Source organism: Acomys russatus, chromosome 17, assembly GCF_903995435.1.
Source record: "Acomys russatus chromosome 17, mAcoRus1.1, whole genome shotgun sequence".
In the NCBI taxonomy this organism is placed as follows: domain Eukaryota; kingdom Metazoa; phylum Chordata; class Mammalia; order Rodentia; family Muridae; genus Acomys; species Acomys russatus.
Window position 1 is genome coordinate 64643281 of NC_067153.1, and position 12929 is coordinate 64656209.

The following is a 12929-nucleotide window of genomic DNA, read 5'->3' on the forward strand; positions in this document are numbered from 1 at the left end:
TTCTCTGTCTATCCCCTTCCCGAGGGGACAATAGCCCCCTCCAATGGCCTCTAAAATCCTATCTACCCATCCCACAGTCACTTGGGCCCACGCCTTCCTTGCCTTGCCTTTGCTGTTTGATTTCTGTTCTTTTGGGCCCGGTTTCCTCTGAGCTATGTTAGTGTTTGTGCTCAGAAATCACCATAATCATGAAAATAATATACTGATAATAAATCTTTAACATACTACCTAAAGGGAACCTGCAATAATCTTGGGGAAAAAGAGAGAGACAAAATATCCTAATACAGGATTTAAAAAAAAAAAAGGAAAAAAAAAAAGAAAAAGAAAAAAAAAAGAAAAGCAAGAAACCTCCAATGTATTTTATCACTACCTATAGAAAGAAATCCTGCTTTGAGAGCATTTGTAATGCAATTTTGTTGTCGTTTGTTGCTGCTTATTTCACTAAGGGAAAAAAAAAAAAAACCCAACAACTGAGACTGCCTAGCCCGCCGGTCTTGTGCGCTTTTATTGTGCTTCTAACCCCAGTAGAGTAGGAACTAAACTGCACTGAATGTATAGTTACTCTGTCTTGAATTCTCTGTTTATGCAATGTGCTCGAAAGGAAAAAAAAAACGTTAAAATATATCTATAATAATAATTTTTGGTCATTTGTCTTTATGTCCAGCTATGAATGTAGATTTTGTGTCCTGAAAGCCCTGTTCCTGGTCCAAGTACTTTGTATTGTATACGTGAATCATAATAAAAAAAATGAAAGGAGAAGGAAAAAAAACCCTAAAGCTGGAGTGACTTGCTGTTTCTCTACAACTCTCCCCCATTTTCAACTCCTCCCCCTCTTTATTCCCTTTCCTGGCTGTGCAAAGGGCCTACCCTGATCTGGCTTTGGCTGGCGGGACTTGGAACTCGCAGGGAGAGAAGCTTGGGATTGGAGTGGGGAGGGCAGGCAGAGCTGGGAGGGCAGAGGACCAGTGTGTGTGTGTGTGTGTGTGTGTGTGTGTGTGTGTGTGTGTGTGTGTGTGTGTGTTTGGGGGGGTTAAGATGATGAGGGAAAGTCTACTGAAAGGAAGAAGGGTTACTTACAGTGGTGTTAGTGTCAAAGAAGGTTTGTAGGTGCTGGGACCCCAGGGGGAAGGTGGAGCTTCAGCCCCCCTCCCCCTCACCTCCCCTATCTCTGGGCTGGGTCCACATACAGAATCTATCCCCCCTGGGACTGTGCCCTTTCTCCCATGGGCTAAGAGTGAGGTGGTGGGGTTCTTTTCTGATCTTTACAGGTCTCCCGCTTGTGGTCACCCCTTAGCACCCAGTACCCCATCCTGAAATAGTGGAGATGATGTGGGTGGGGTTGGTGTGACGCTAAAGGTAGCTGAATCATCAGGAGCAGCGTTTGGTTGAAAATTGCCAAAGTGTGGGGGTGAAGGAAGCTTCTGCATGGGGCAGAGTCTAAAGGACAGGCAAATGAGTAAGTAGTTTCATGGACCAGCCAGGGTCTGCATCCTGGAATTCAAATCCAACCGGCACAAGGCTATCACTACCACTCAGCCCCCTTGTGTCCACCTAGCCTCTGTTCTGGCTGTTTCAAGCTCCTGGCTGGCTTCACTTTGACCATTTGGGCAGCTTGCCTGGCCACCACAGTAGGGACCACTGATTTGGGAGGATGGGCCTGCTCAGGACAGTCCCCCCAACCCCAGCCACAGCAGGGTAAAAGGAATCTTTACATTTTCTAAAATAAAAAGTTGAATGCCCAGGAACTCAGGTAGTAAAGGGACCATTCTGGAGGGTCCTAGGCAGACAAATCTGTTTATGAAAAAAAAAAAAAATCTGCTCAAATTCCAGAGATACAAGCCATCTGGCTCAGCCAGACCAGAGAAAGAGAGGAGGGAGGGATTCTGGTCTTCAAAACCAGACACCACCACCACCCCCCACCCCCCCCCCCCCGCCAAGACACATATTTTGAGACCAGATCTCTGGGTCAATGATTTTTAACCTAGGCCCAGGCCAAGTGTTTCATCAGGGTCCCGATCACTGGCTCTTATAAAAGGGGTTCAAGATTTGTCAGGCAATTTTCCTAGGGTTCTCCCTACCCTGCCTTGAGAGGCTGTCTGGTGGAAGCTGGGGATAACTTTAAGTAGGAGTTCCAGGGGAAATCTGTAGAATTTGGGGTCCCTGGTAGCAGCCAAGTGTTCCAGCTTGACTTGGGAGGCATAGGCTATTGGCTAGGGAAGCCTGGAAACACTAGATTCTGTGGGACAACCGAGGGAAAGACCTTTCGTTTCTTGTTTTTTGTGTTCTAATCGTGAGATTATAGTTGCTCTTGATAAAAACAAAAACAAACAAACAAACAGACAAACAAACACATCGTGCCCCGAAGCAGAGAGTGGTGAACCCCTCCTGAAACGGCTCTGAAGGGCCTCGGCGCCTTTCCTCCAACACCAGCTTTCCCATTCATGCCCAGCCCGGCTCAGCGACGTCCATGGCCCTAAGCCGTCGCGTCAGAGGGCGGGGTGCGTCTAGTGCCCGGCTTCTCTGGAAACGTCGGGCAGTCGGAGGCCTACACCTAAGGAGCCCCTGCGACCCTTCCTAAGATACCCGCTCCCCGCTTCCCCTGCCCACCACTTCTGTTTTCTCGTTTGGAGAGAAAAGGAGGTTAAAAACCCGTTTTATGGGGGAATGTAATTGCGAGAGCGGGATGCGCTCTTTAGAAATGCGTGCTCCTAAATGCTGCCGCCGTCCCATTACTGAAATGGGTACCATTCGGCTGCTGCAGAAACGACTTTCCTCCATTCTTTACTTTTTTATTAGCCAATCAAACTGGTTTCCGAAAGCTATTTGTGATTTGTGAAAAATAGTATCTTTCAAAATGCTGAGTTGAAGCATCTCGCTCATTTCGCCTTGAATTTATTATTCTAATCTTAACGGTAGAGACAGGATGATGTAGCTATTAAGTTGGGGGCCAAATTCGTTTCTGGAGACTAAAAAAAAAATAGCTCCGCATTTTCTCTCCCGACTCTTTCACTGAATGCCCAAGGAAGGTGCAGGAAATCTGGGGCACCAAGGGAATAGTGTGTACCCCGAGGGGCTCCCAGAGGACTCCTTGAAGAAGAGGGTGGGTTGGCCTCCTTAGTTTCATATTCCTGGTAAGCGATGCCCCCAGAGGGTGCCTGAATGTTGAAAAGTTACCCCCAGCCCCAATTCAAGAGGACCCAGGACAGGTTGTGTGCGCCACAAACTGGAAGTAAAATTTCCGGCGAGTTGCCCGGCAGCGCTGACCCATTCTCCCCGCTGCCCATTGTGAAAAGCCGGGCCAGAGCTTCCTCGTCGTAATTTTTAACTACCTGTTATAAAATTTATGGGTGGGTTTGTAAAAGAAACGAGGTCTCCACATCCGGCTGAGGCAACCGCTTTACTTACTATGAAGGAAGTTTAGGGAGGGGTTGGAGGGTCTTCTTTTGCCTGGCTCAGCCCTTGACCAAGGAGAGAGCTGCCCGCCTTTAGATCCCCAGCCAGTGGGGAGTGGCTGGGATACAGCCTAGCAAACAGTCTCTATTTATCCTGGCCTTGCCACACTGCACCTAACTACCAAAATTGGAGGTCTGGGGGAAATGGGGTACATAGACCTTTAGAGCACAAGGCAGAATTCAGAGCAGTAAATGGCGAACTTCGCAGCCAGATCCCAGGCGTTGAAGGAGATCTTTCTCTGCTCGCCCACCCCCCCACCTCTGGAAAAGACAGGTGTGTGGGCAACCTGAAAGGATGAAAGGTTTTAAAGAGCCCTGCTCCTCAATTAAAAAAGAAGAAGAAGAAGAAGAAGAAGAAGAAGAAGAAGAAGAAGAAGGAGAAGAAGAAGAAGGCCAGAGCAACATCATCGGCCTTAACATTATTTTTAATTTTTTGAGGATTGCAAGTTGCCATTAGAATCTAGGAAGCGAGCTGACTTGAAGCTAGGAGTGTTCTTTGGTGTAGGGGGGTGCCATTCTGCCTGAGAAAGAGACCACCTGGGAAATGAAAGTCATTTTGAGGGTCCTTGAAGCCGCTGAAAACCGTCACCCCTTCTGCTGCCTCCAAAGGACTGCCAAATCCTCGTCTTTAGGCTTGGTCAGGAGGGCTGCCAGCGCCCTAGACTCCTGTTCTTGTCTGATGAGTGGGGCGTGGGGGCTTGCCTGGGGCACAGCAGAAAAGATGTGTTCTCTTTCTAGAAAACAAAGGTAGGAGTGGGGACCAAATTCATTTTCAGTTCCTTCATCTTAACAGCCTTCATTGCCCCAAGGCTGCAGAGCTCTGCAAAGCTTTGATTTTTCATCAGGTCCAATATTATTATCCCCCACTTATTAAGAAAAGTATTTAAAATTTGGGGCCGCAAGAGGAGGAAGCAGTAGACCCTCATCATCTGAACCCTCTTTTCTTCCCTCCCTACATCCCCTGTCTGCCCTTTCTGCTGGACTCGAACGGCGGGCCCTTGGGAAATGGGCGGTGGGTGAGGGTGGGGTGGGGGTCGGGATGCTCCTTTCTGAGAGAATTGGGTAAACATGGCGACCGTGGCGCCCATTTGCACACGCTACACAAATGCATCGCATTCCCGGTTGTTTGCAGAAAATTTACAGCTGAGTAATAAAAGTTTACGATCGACTCACAAGTTGGATTGGCCACAAGAAGTCATGTGGATTCCATCCATGAACGTGAACTTTTTATTGTGGTTTGTCCGTTCCGAGCGCTCCGCAGAACAGTCCTCCCTGTAAGAGCCTAACCATTGCCAGGGAAACCTGCGCTGGGCGCTCCGTTCATTACCAGTAATTTTTTTATTGATCTGATTAATAATTATTTTTCCCTATTTATTTTTTTTCTTCCAAGTGGAGTTGCCGGAAGCTGGGGCACCTGGGGAGGGCAGGGTGGGAGGGGAGAGGCAGGAGTTGAGAGCACCTCACCACTCTCTCCCTCTACCCGACCTTCTGGCCCCCAAGGGGCAGGAGGTACGCTGGTGTGGGGGTTGAGATCGGGAGCTGCCGACGCCTTCACCCCTCCCCTCTCCCAGCTTCTCCCTCCTGCCCCTTCCCTGCTGCTCTCCTTAATTTTTATTTGGCTTTTTTTTAACAGGACTTTTTTTCTTTTTAAATTTATATAAAATATATATGTGTGTGTGTGTGTGGAGCTCAGAGAGGCTCGGCAACCGCACAGGAAAGACGAGAGAGACAGAGAGTGGGAGAGAGAGAGGCAGAGTGAGAGAGAGAGGGAGAGAGGGAGAGTGACAGCAGCGCCCGGTAAGTGTTTCCTTATTGGTTCAAATATGTAACTAATGGTCCGTAGCTGGGTGGCGGTTTCAAGATAAGGACAGCAATGGCTTGTCTTGGTTAGAGAGAAGAGGGGGCTGGTGAGAGGGTGGGCGCGTGGGTAATTAAGGGGAGGTAAAGGGGGAGGACTGGGTTAAAGCTGAAATACTGGCAACTGGCAGTGGGGAGAATGTCTTGTCCTGGTGTCGTTACGCACCGAAATTGGGGTCCTGGGGGGATCTTGGCCCGCGCGGAGCGGAAGTCTCTGGTTTTGGGCGCCGGGCCCTCTGCCTGATGCCCAGTGTGTGTACCCGCTTGTTAGAGCTGACTGCTGTTGGCTGAGGGAAGTGGGACGTGGTGGCCTGGAAGTTCAAACTTCAAGGCAAGAGAGAGAATATGTAGTCTGGGCCCATTGCCCCCTAAGCAATGTCAGCCCCTCAACCCTCAAACAAACTTTCCAGAGCCCCCTCCCGGTCCGGCAGCCCCCTCCTTCCCAGAGAGCTGGAAGCCAGACTTCACACATGCGCAGTGTGAGCCCAGGGCCGGGCTGCGGAGCAGGAAGCGGGCGCTGCTAGGCGTGCGGCGGAGCCTGTTAATTGGCAATTAGGGGGAGGGGGAGGCTGGTGGCTGGTGCGCGTCAGCCAAGGGGAGAGAGTCTGCCCACCTCTGCTCCCGCCCCCACCCTGGCGCATAGAAGGGTGGGAGGTGCACTGAGCTACGGGTGGAAGGAGTTGGGGGTGGGGATGCTGCGCTCAAAAGCCATCTTGTGCTCGGAGAAGAGGCCTGTCCGTACCGCGGGCCCGGCTGCCCTACGCCCACTCGCGGCCACCCCATCCACGATGCCACCCTAACTTCCTCCCGAGTCTTGCAGTGCTGCTCTAGATTAGAACCTGCCTTGTCCGGGTGGAGGTGGGAATGGGGGGGCCTCAGGCTGGGCGAGCATAGGCCGGGCCTTGCCTTCAGGGCCTGGGGGTGCTGCAAGGCCTTGGGCATTTAATGGGTGAGGTGGGTGGGTTTCCCTTGGTAAGGGAGTCAGACTAAGGTGGCGGGGAGAGTCTTGGATCTTCCAATTAATTGGTGCTAATGGCGTGTTGTATAATCTTAACCTGACACATATGGTTTCATAACATAGTGGCTTAATTTCTTCCAAATGTACGTGGCCCTGACTGTTGCAGTTTGATATATGACTCCGCCCTGCTCCCAGGCCTGGGTCCGAAGAGACCCTGTGAGTGTGAGATTAGTGTGCTTATAAAGAGCGACGTGCACACAAAATGCTAACACACCCAAACAGACACACCTTAGATCTGGGAAAGCGGCAAGTTCCTGGCGAGGGCCCAAACACTAGAACACTGGGAGACAGACTCACACCTTCAGTCTGCGTCAATTCCCCCCCCCCCCCATCTCCTCTCAGAAGCTCCGCTGAGAGTCTTCGCCCAGCAGTGTGGGGGAGGGGATAGCTCGATTTCCTGTTTAAACCCAGACCCGGCGCGGGGGGGGGGGGGGCGCACAGTGGTTAGAGAACCCATTTTTATCAGATTGTTAAAAAATACAGTTCGATTTCATTCGAATCAAATCCTTTGAGTCCAAGGCGATGGTGAATCCTCCCTCCCCTGTCCCCAACAACCACCTTCCCTTCTCCAGGCCCCCCCAAAATCCCCCTTTTCCAGTAGACTTAAAGGCCTCTGAGGTATTCTCCCAGGGGAAGAAATGGCATTTTCTCTCCCCTTTCCCACCCCACCCCCCAATAGGACTGGTGTGTCGGCAGAGGCGTCTGCCGAGGGGCTAATTTCGCTTTCCTTGTTTACGACCGAGAAAACGCTTGGCTTTCCCCAAATGGGCCCAGCCCGCCGCCTGCTCCGGCTGCAGCGCATTCTCCCGCCCGCTGGAGCCTGGCCCCTAGGCGGATGCCCCGGGGAAGCCAGGCTGGGGCTGACCGGAGTCCGTGGGACCAGAAAAGGGCCAGGGGAGTGCGTCGAGAGAGTGGAGGGGTCCTGGAGGCCCCAAAGTCAGCCTTCTCCTGGCATGCTGTGGGAACCGCTGATCGGTGAGGCCTCAATTTCTCTCTTCTGCCTGTATTTTGTCGGAACCTGTCCCAGCGGATGGCTGCAGTGACGTGGGAGGGAGGGGATGTTCGTGGGGGGGGGCATAAGTCTCCTTTGTTCCGTCCCAAAAGAAAACCATTTTTGGAGAAGGCTCTTCAGAGCAGTGTGGATTCACCTGGGATGTTAGAGGCCCCCTCCCATCCGAGGGGCGGGCCTGGGCTAGGAGGGGGACATTTCTCTAGGCCTACAGGGGGATCTGTCTGGATGTGCTAATAGCCATATGGGGTGCTACGGTGCTAGAGTACCCATCAAAAACACCAGTTTGAGGTGGATTTTATATTTTTATTGATTTCCTGTTCCTTCTTGGCTACAGTACTGAAGCCCACCCCACTTTATGCTATACCCTTTATCCTTAAAGCCCTCCTTGGCAGTCAGTGACTGGCCCTGGGTTTCCAGTCTGGCCAAGGGATAAGCCAGACCTCGACTCAACACAGCGAGCAATCTGCTCGTCAGTTACTTTCGCTTTTCCGCTGCTCGGTTCTTTCTTTCTTTTTTTTTTTTTCCCCTGGCTGCTCCAAACGGAAGCACGAGAGGGGCTACTGGTGGCAATCCTCAGCCTCCTTGGAGGCCAGTTTCTGTGTGGATGTGGTTCTTCGCTGCAGGAAAGCTCTCCTGGTTGTCTAATAATAGCCAGGGAGGCCAAGAATAGAATTTTGCTCAAGGACTCTGCACGCTCAATGCTGGTTCTGTGGGTCAAGGCTTTTGGCAACCTCCCCAGAACCCCGGGGACCCAGAAACACTACCTCTGAGATCACCTTTTGGACACCCTCAGGTCTGCCCCTTAAGAGGTTCCCTAAGTCCTGCCACCCTTTGTATTTCAGGCCAGGCTCCTGGCAGAAATGGGTAGAACAGACCTTTTCTCGCCTCTGTCTGACGGCTGTTTTTCTTACAGAATGTGACTTTGGTTCGGAAAGGCAACTTTGTTGAGCTAACGTTGTGTTCTGAAGCCAGGCTTGGTGGAATTACATATTTACTATATACGGTCTCAAATATGCAGATTCCGACTCCGGGAAGAATAGATAAAGACTCACATTTCCTCGTGGTTAATTGTATATTACTGTGGCTATGTTTGACCAACACCATTTTATGTGCATGCAAAATTTTGTTAGCATTCACTGGCTGAGAGCAGGGAGGAGGGGGCACGGCTCTGCAGAAATGTGTGTGCTGGAATTGGGAGTATGTGGCTTCCAAAAATCCAAAGAAGCTACAAGGGCTTTGGCTTATTGCTTTCGCTGTCTAAGCTGGCCTGAGAAACACTACACCCCTCTGCTGTCTCTCCTTCCCTCCCTGTGAAGTCTGCCAACTCACAGGCTGTTTCCCAAGGAGAATCCAATCGTCTTGAAAGTGACGTCTGTGGGGCTTTTTCATGGTCGTCGTTGTGGTCCCGGCTGTGGGCAGTTCTGAGCCACCAGGAGCCTCCTCCATTAGGATGGCAAAGGGTTTGTGGTGGCTAATATTTCTGGGCAGGAGTCTAGGTTGCTGCAGGCCTAGGTGCTTAAAGAGGCTCCTAGGGAAGGCAAAGCAGCAGGCACAAGGGTACTGTGTGAATAGCTCTCCTTCCCTTTGCCTCCCTGGCTCATTACCCCATCCTAGATTTCCTTGTCTGTAAAGCATATAGGAGTTCTGGAAGATCCTATAGGTACCCAGATCTGGAAACTCATGTGTGTGCGTGTTGGGGGGGGGGGGACGATGGTGTAGGGCATTTTAATCTTGTCAGTGACCTGAACTACATTGAGGCCCACTAGGAGAGAAGAAGGCTGGTGGAGGCCCCTCTAGGATCCAAGCTGGTCCGTCCCTTTGGCCTGTGGGCCTAGAGCCCTGAGTATGGACCACTGCTGGGAATCAATTGGCCTCCTTTTGCAGCCTTTCCAGGGCTAAAAAAAAAAAAAAAAAAAAAAAAAAAAGTCAAAGCTGAGGGGAATATAAGTGTGATTGGAAAGCCCCAACAAGTGAAAGTGAGGACGGAAGCAGTACTGGGTGGGCTTTTTGTGCTGCTCCCAAGACATTCAGGCTCCTGCCCGGACTTGTGGCTCCAGGAGGTTCACAGCCTTTCTTCCTAGTTTCTTCCTCGGTAACTCAGGCTTGCGTGCCCTGGCCACACAGACTTCTTCGGGGTGACATTATTTCAGGACCATGCCCCTCAAGCAGCCCATGGCCTTTGCCGTGGTGCGGTCAGCCGACCCTGTTTATTGTGTCTGTGTGTTGTTTACTTGTTTTGTCTGCTGCCACCCTGCGTCAGAAACCCGCCAAACCAGCAAAATCGCTCAGGAGAACAAAGTGCAAGGCTCTTTCGAACTCCCTGCCCCCTCTCAGTACCCTTACCTCCTACCCTGGCAGGCTCCCTCATTTTCCCTTTCTGAGGGAAGAAAGCAGAAATTGTCCTAAAATAGGGCCGGTGTTTATGGGAAGGGGGAATTACAGAGACACCATAAACCTCCTGGTGTCCTGGTGTTGGGGAGATTTCCAGAGATTTCCAAGCCTTCCTTCTCTTTTCTATAGCTTTTCTTCCTTAGCCTTGGTAACCAGTTGGGTAAGAGGGCTACAGACCCTGAGAACATTTCAGCACCCCCTTCCCTCCTCTCCTCCTCTTCCTCTTCCTGGCTAGGCTCCTTCATTCCTTTCTTTGTAGGCTTCTCCCAGACATAGGCGGTTGAGTTTTCCGCTGGATTCATAAAAACTTGATAAAATATGTCATCTTCCCTCATTTCTTTTCAGTCCCCCAAAATAGCAGTGAATTTAAGCAAATTCTACAAAATTTAATTGCCCCTTCTTTAAGTGTCCTATAAACCCCCAATCCTGCCAAATGGAGAGTCACAAGGGTCAGTGTTTGCCTTTAATTTTGCTCCTGGCTATCAAGTCTAAAATAGCATCATTGCAATAAGTAATATTCTTATTTCTGATATTAATTCCCTTCACCCCAGCTCTCTCTCTCTCTCTCTCTCTCTCTCTCTCTCTCTCTCTCTCTCTCTCTCTTCACTAGTATATGAATTAAATGGTTCTTTCAGATCTGCTGATAATAAAGGATAAACTTCTTTATAGAAAAATGATGTTTTATTGCTGGCTTACTGTTTCAGAATGTAACAGCATCTTATTTCCGAGTGGGAGAAAAGTCAGGGCAGGAAGAGATGGGGTGTGTGTGAGAGGAGGCTTCCTATTGGCATTCATATGTCTTATATGGTAAGATGCATAGATTTACCATACTTTTCCATACAACAACTTACTGTGATGTCGTGAATGCCAAGTTCTCCAACTTTAAATTCTCATTAACCTGCAGAATGGCCCCAAGTAATGATCTGTGTTCAGAAGCAGAGGAGAAACCAAAAAGCTGGGGGCTCCTTTGGCCTTGCATGGAACAACACATTTCCTGTTGCCCCTTTTCCTCACTTGACCCTCTCCTGAGGCTCTATTTTGGCAATACAAAGTACCCTAAATATTCAAGGTCTTGATTTTTATTTCCAAGCCAAGTAAGGCCACTTGCTTTGCCCTCCTGAAATGTCCTAAGGCAGCTGAACTCTCCATTCTCAAAGGATCTGAAATGCTCTACACAAGACCCCTCTTCCCCACCCCACCCCCCACCCTGCTCCAGATGACATTTCTGTTGCTTTGGCATCGAGGTAGAAGGCTTGAGGAGGGCCTGGCCCCCAAAAGCCAGAAACTATATATATATATTTTTCACATGAAGCCTGAAGGGGTTTCAGGGCAAAGTGTGATGGAGCCTATTTTTACTTTTGGACTTTAAGTCAGACCCACAGAAGCCAGGCATGCAAAGGTAGGGGTTTGTGTAGTAGTTAGGAAAGGTCAGGCAGAGATTCACAGAGAGGCAGGGGAGAAGGTACCCCTCAGTTAGCAGAGCGCGGTGTGCCTTGTTTTCCAATGCTGAGCTGCGGCAAAGCCACTCCAGCTCATAACCTCTTCTTAGCTCAAAAGCAGGAAATCACAGCACAGACCTGAGCCCCATATGGTCCTGTCCACCTTCTCCCCTTCCTCGCAGACACCCCAACTCCCATTGCATCTGTCAATTTTCACTTTTCTCCCAGTGTCTCTAAGCTTGACTTTTGAAAGGAGCATTCCTTTTTGGAATGCACTGTACGTACTAAGGATGTGTGTGTGTGTGTGTGTGTGTGTGTGTGTGTGTGTGTGTGTTAGAAAATCTTTCCCTGCCACATCTTAGGAAAACTGGGAGCCCCTTGGGTGAACTGTGCTCTGACACTCCCAAGCCTTGTGTTTAGCTTCTCTGGCCTGCACCGATCTCTTTACAATTCTTTTCCTGAGAGGTCCACGGAGATCAAACGGGCTTGTTCACAAAACACCAGACATTTGGAATATAGGGCTTTTAAAGATTTTTTTTAATTTAGTCATAAGCCCATACAGCTAGCTGAACTCTGGAACAGCAAAGCCTTAACCAAATAGTGCGATTGTGAGGTGAACTGGGCAACTATTGAACTCAGCTTTCTCTCTAAGAGGGATTTCAGCTTTCGCCCAGTGGCACAAAAGGGGCTGACGGGGGTGCTGTGTCTCTGGAAATCAAGAACTGAGATGGTGGAGGGGCAGGATCCCCGCAGCAGTGGTGGCTTTTAGGCAGCCAAGAGCCCAGGCAGGCGAGGGAGTTTAGAGTCCAGCCGCTCCCGCTCCAGTGTTGGAGTGCGCGAGCAGCCTAAAGAGGCAGGGAGCTGTAGTTGGCCTCCGTGGCCAGGAATTGAGTACATCTGTGCCTCTGTGCTGGCGTCAGTCACAAGCATCTTCGTAAAGGTGTGTGTGTAGCGGGGGGAGGGTTAGGGAGAAGGATGACCTGCAGAACACAAAGGAGGACCTTCCTGAAAAAATATCTCTGAGTAAAAAAAAAAAAAAATCCCAGACCTCCTCAGGCTCACTTCAGATGTCTGTACACACAAAATTACTGCGTTTACCAGAACAGAGGAGAAAGCAAAGGCAGCAGGCAAGGTGAGGCCTGACTGTGGCCATTCTAGAACCTCCTGTCATCTTTTCCCAGATCAGAACTTTAGGGACACCCACAGCCTTCCCCTGGCTTAGATCTGGCAAGACTGAAATCGGGGGAAACCCCTGAATGCCCCAGCTCGGGTGAAGCCCTTAGCCTCCAGGCCAGTGACTACACCCACTCAGGCCCAAGAAGCAGGCAGTAAATTCCTCTCCTATAATTAGTGCTCCTGGAAGGCATGTGTTTTGGATTGGGGGGGGGGGAGGGGGCAGAAAGAGGACTGGAGCGGCCATTGGCAACTTTCCCCTTTTATTCCTTTTCTGAGTTTTAATATTCTGTTTTGAACCCAGTAATTACAGCTTCCCAAAGCGAAAATCTGCTCTTGACACCAAGTTCCCTCTGAATGCCTAATTCAGAAGACCTGGGGCCCAGGACGTTGCATAGACCGGGCAGCCGGCTTGATGGGGAGGCTTCTCTTGAGTTCTCTAGGCTTGTTTGGATGGAAACAAAGAACCAAAGAACGGGGAGCCTCCCTCCTTCCCGAGATTCCTGCATATTTACAGAGCTGCACTGCAGTTTTAATAAAACATCTGTTCTTACTTCTGCTGACGAGCTTCCATAATTGTTTTCAAA

At 50.1% G+C, this 12929-nt stretch overlaps 1 protein-coding gene across 3 annotated transcripts in view; it reads left to right on the plus strand.

The window, feature by feature from the left end:
- Window positions 1–5164: 5164 nt before the first annotated feature.
- Hoxc4 (homeobox C4) overlaps window positions 5165–12929 on the plus strand; it is a 37333-nt gene continuing 29568 nt past the window's right edge. For 2 of the 3 annotated variants that reach the window (XM_051160431.1, XM_051160435.1), the window contains exon 1: window positions 6936–7302. In XM_051160431.1, the coding sequence (XP_051016388.1) occupies window positions 7163–7302 (140 nt within the window). In that variant the 5' untranslated portion in view covers window positions 6936–7162. Of the gene's footprint in view, window positions 5250–6935; window positions 7303–12929 lie in introns of those variants that run through there. The other variant, XM_051160432.1, reaches the window with a different exon arrangement.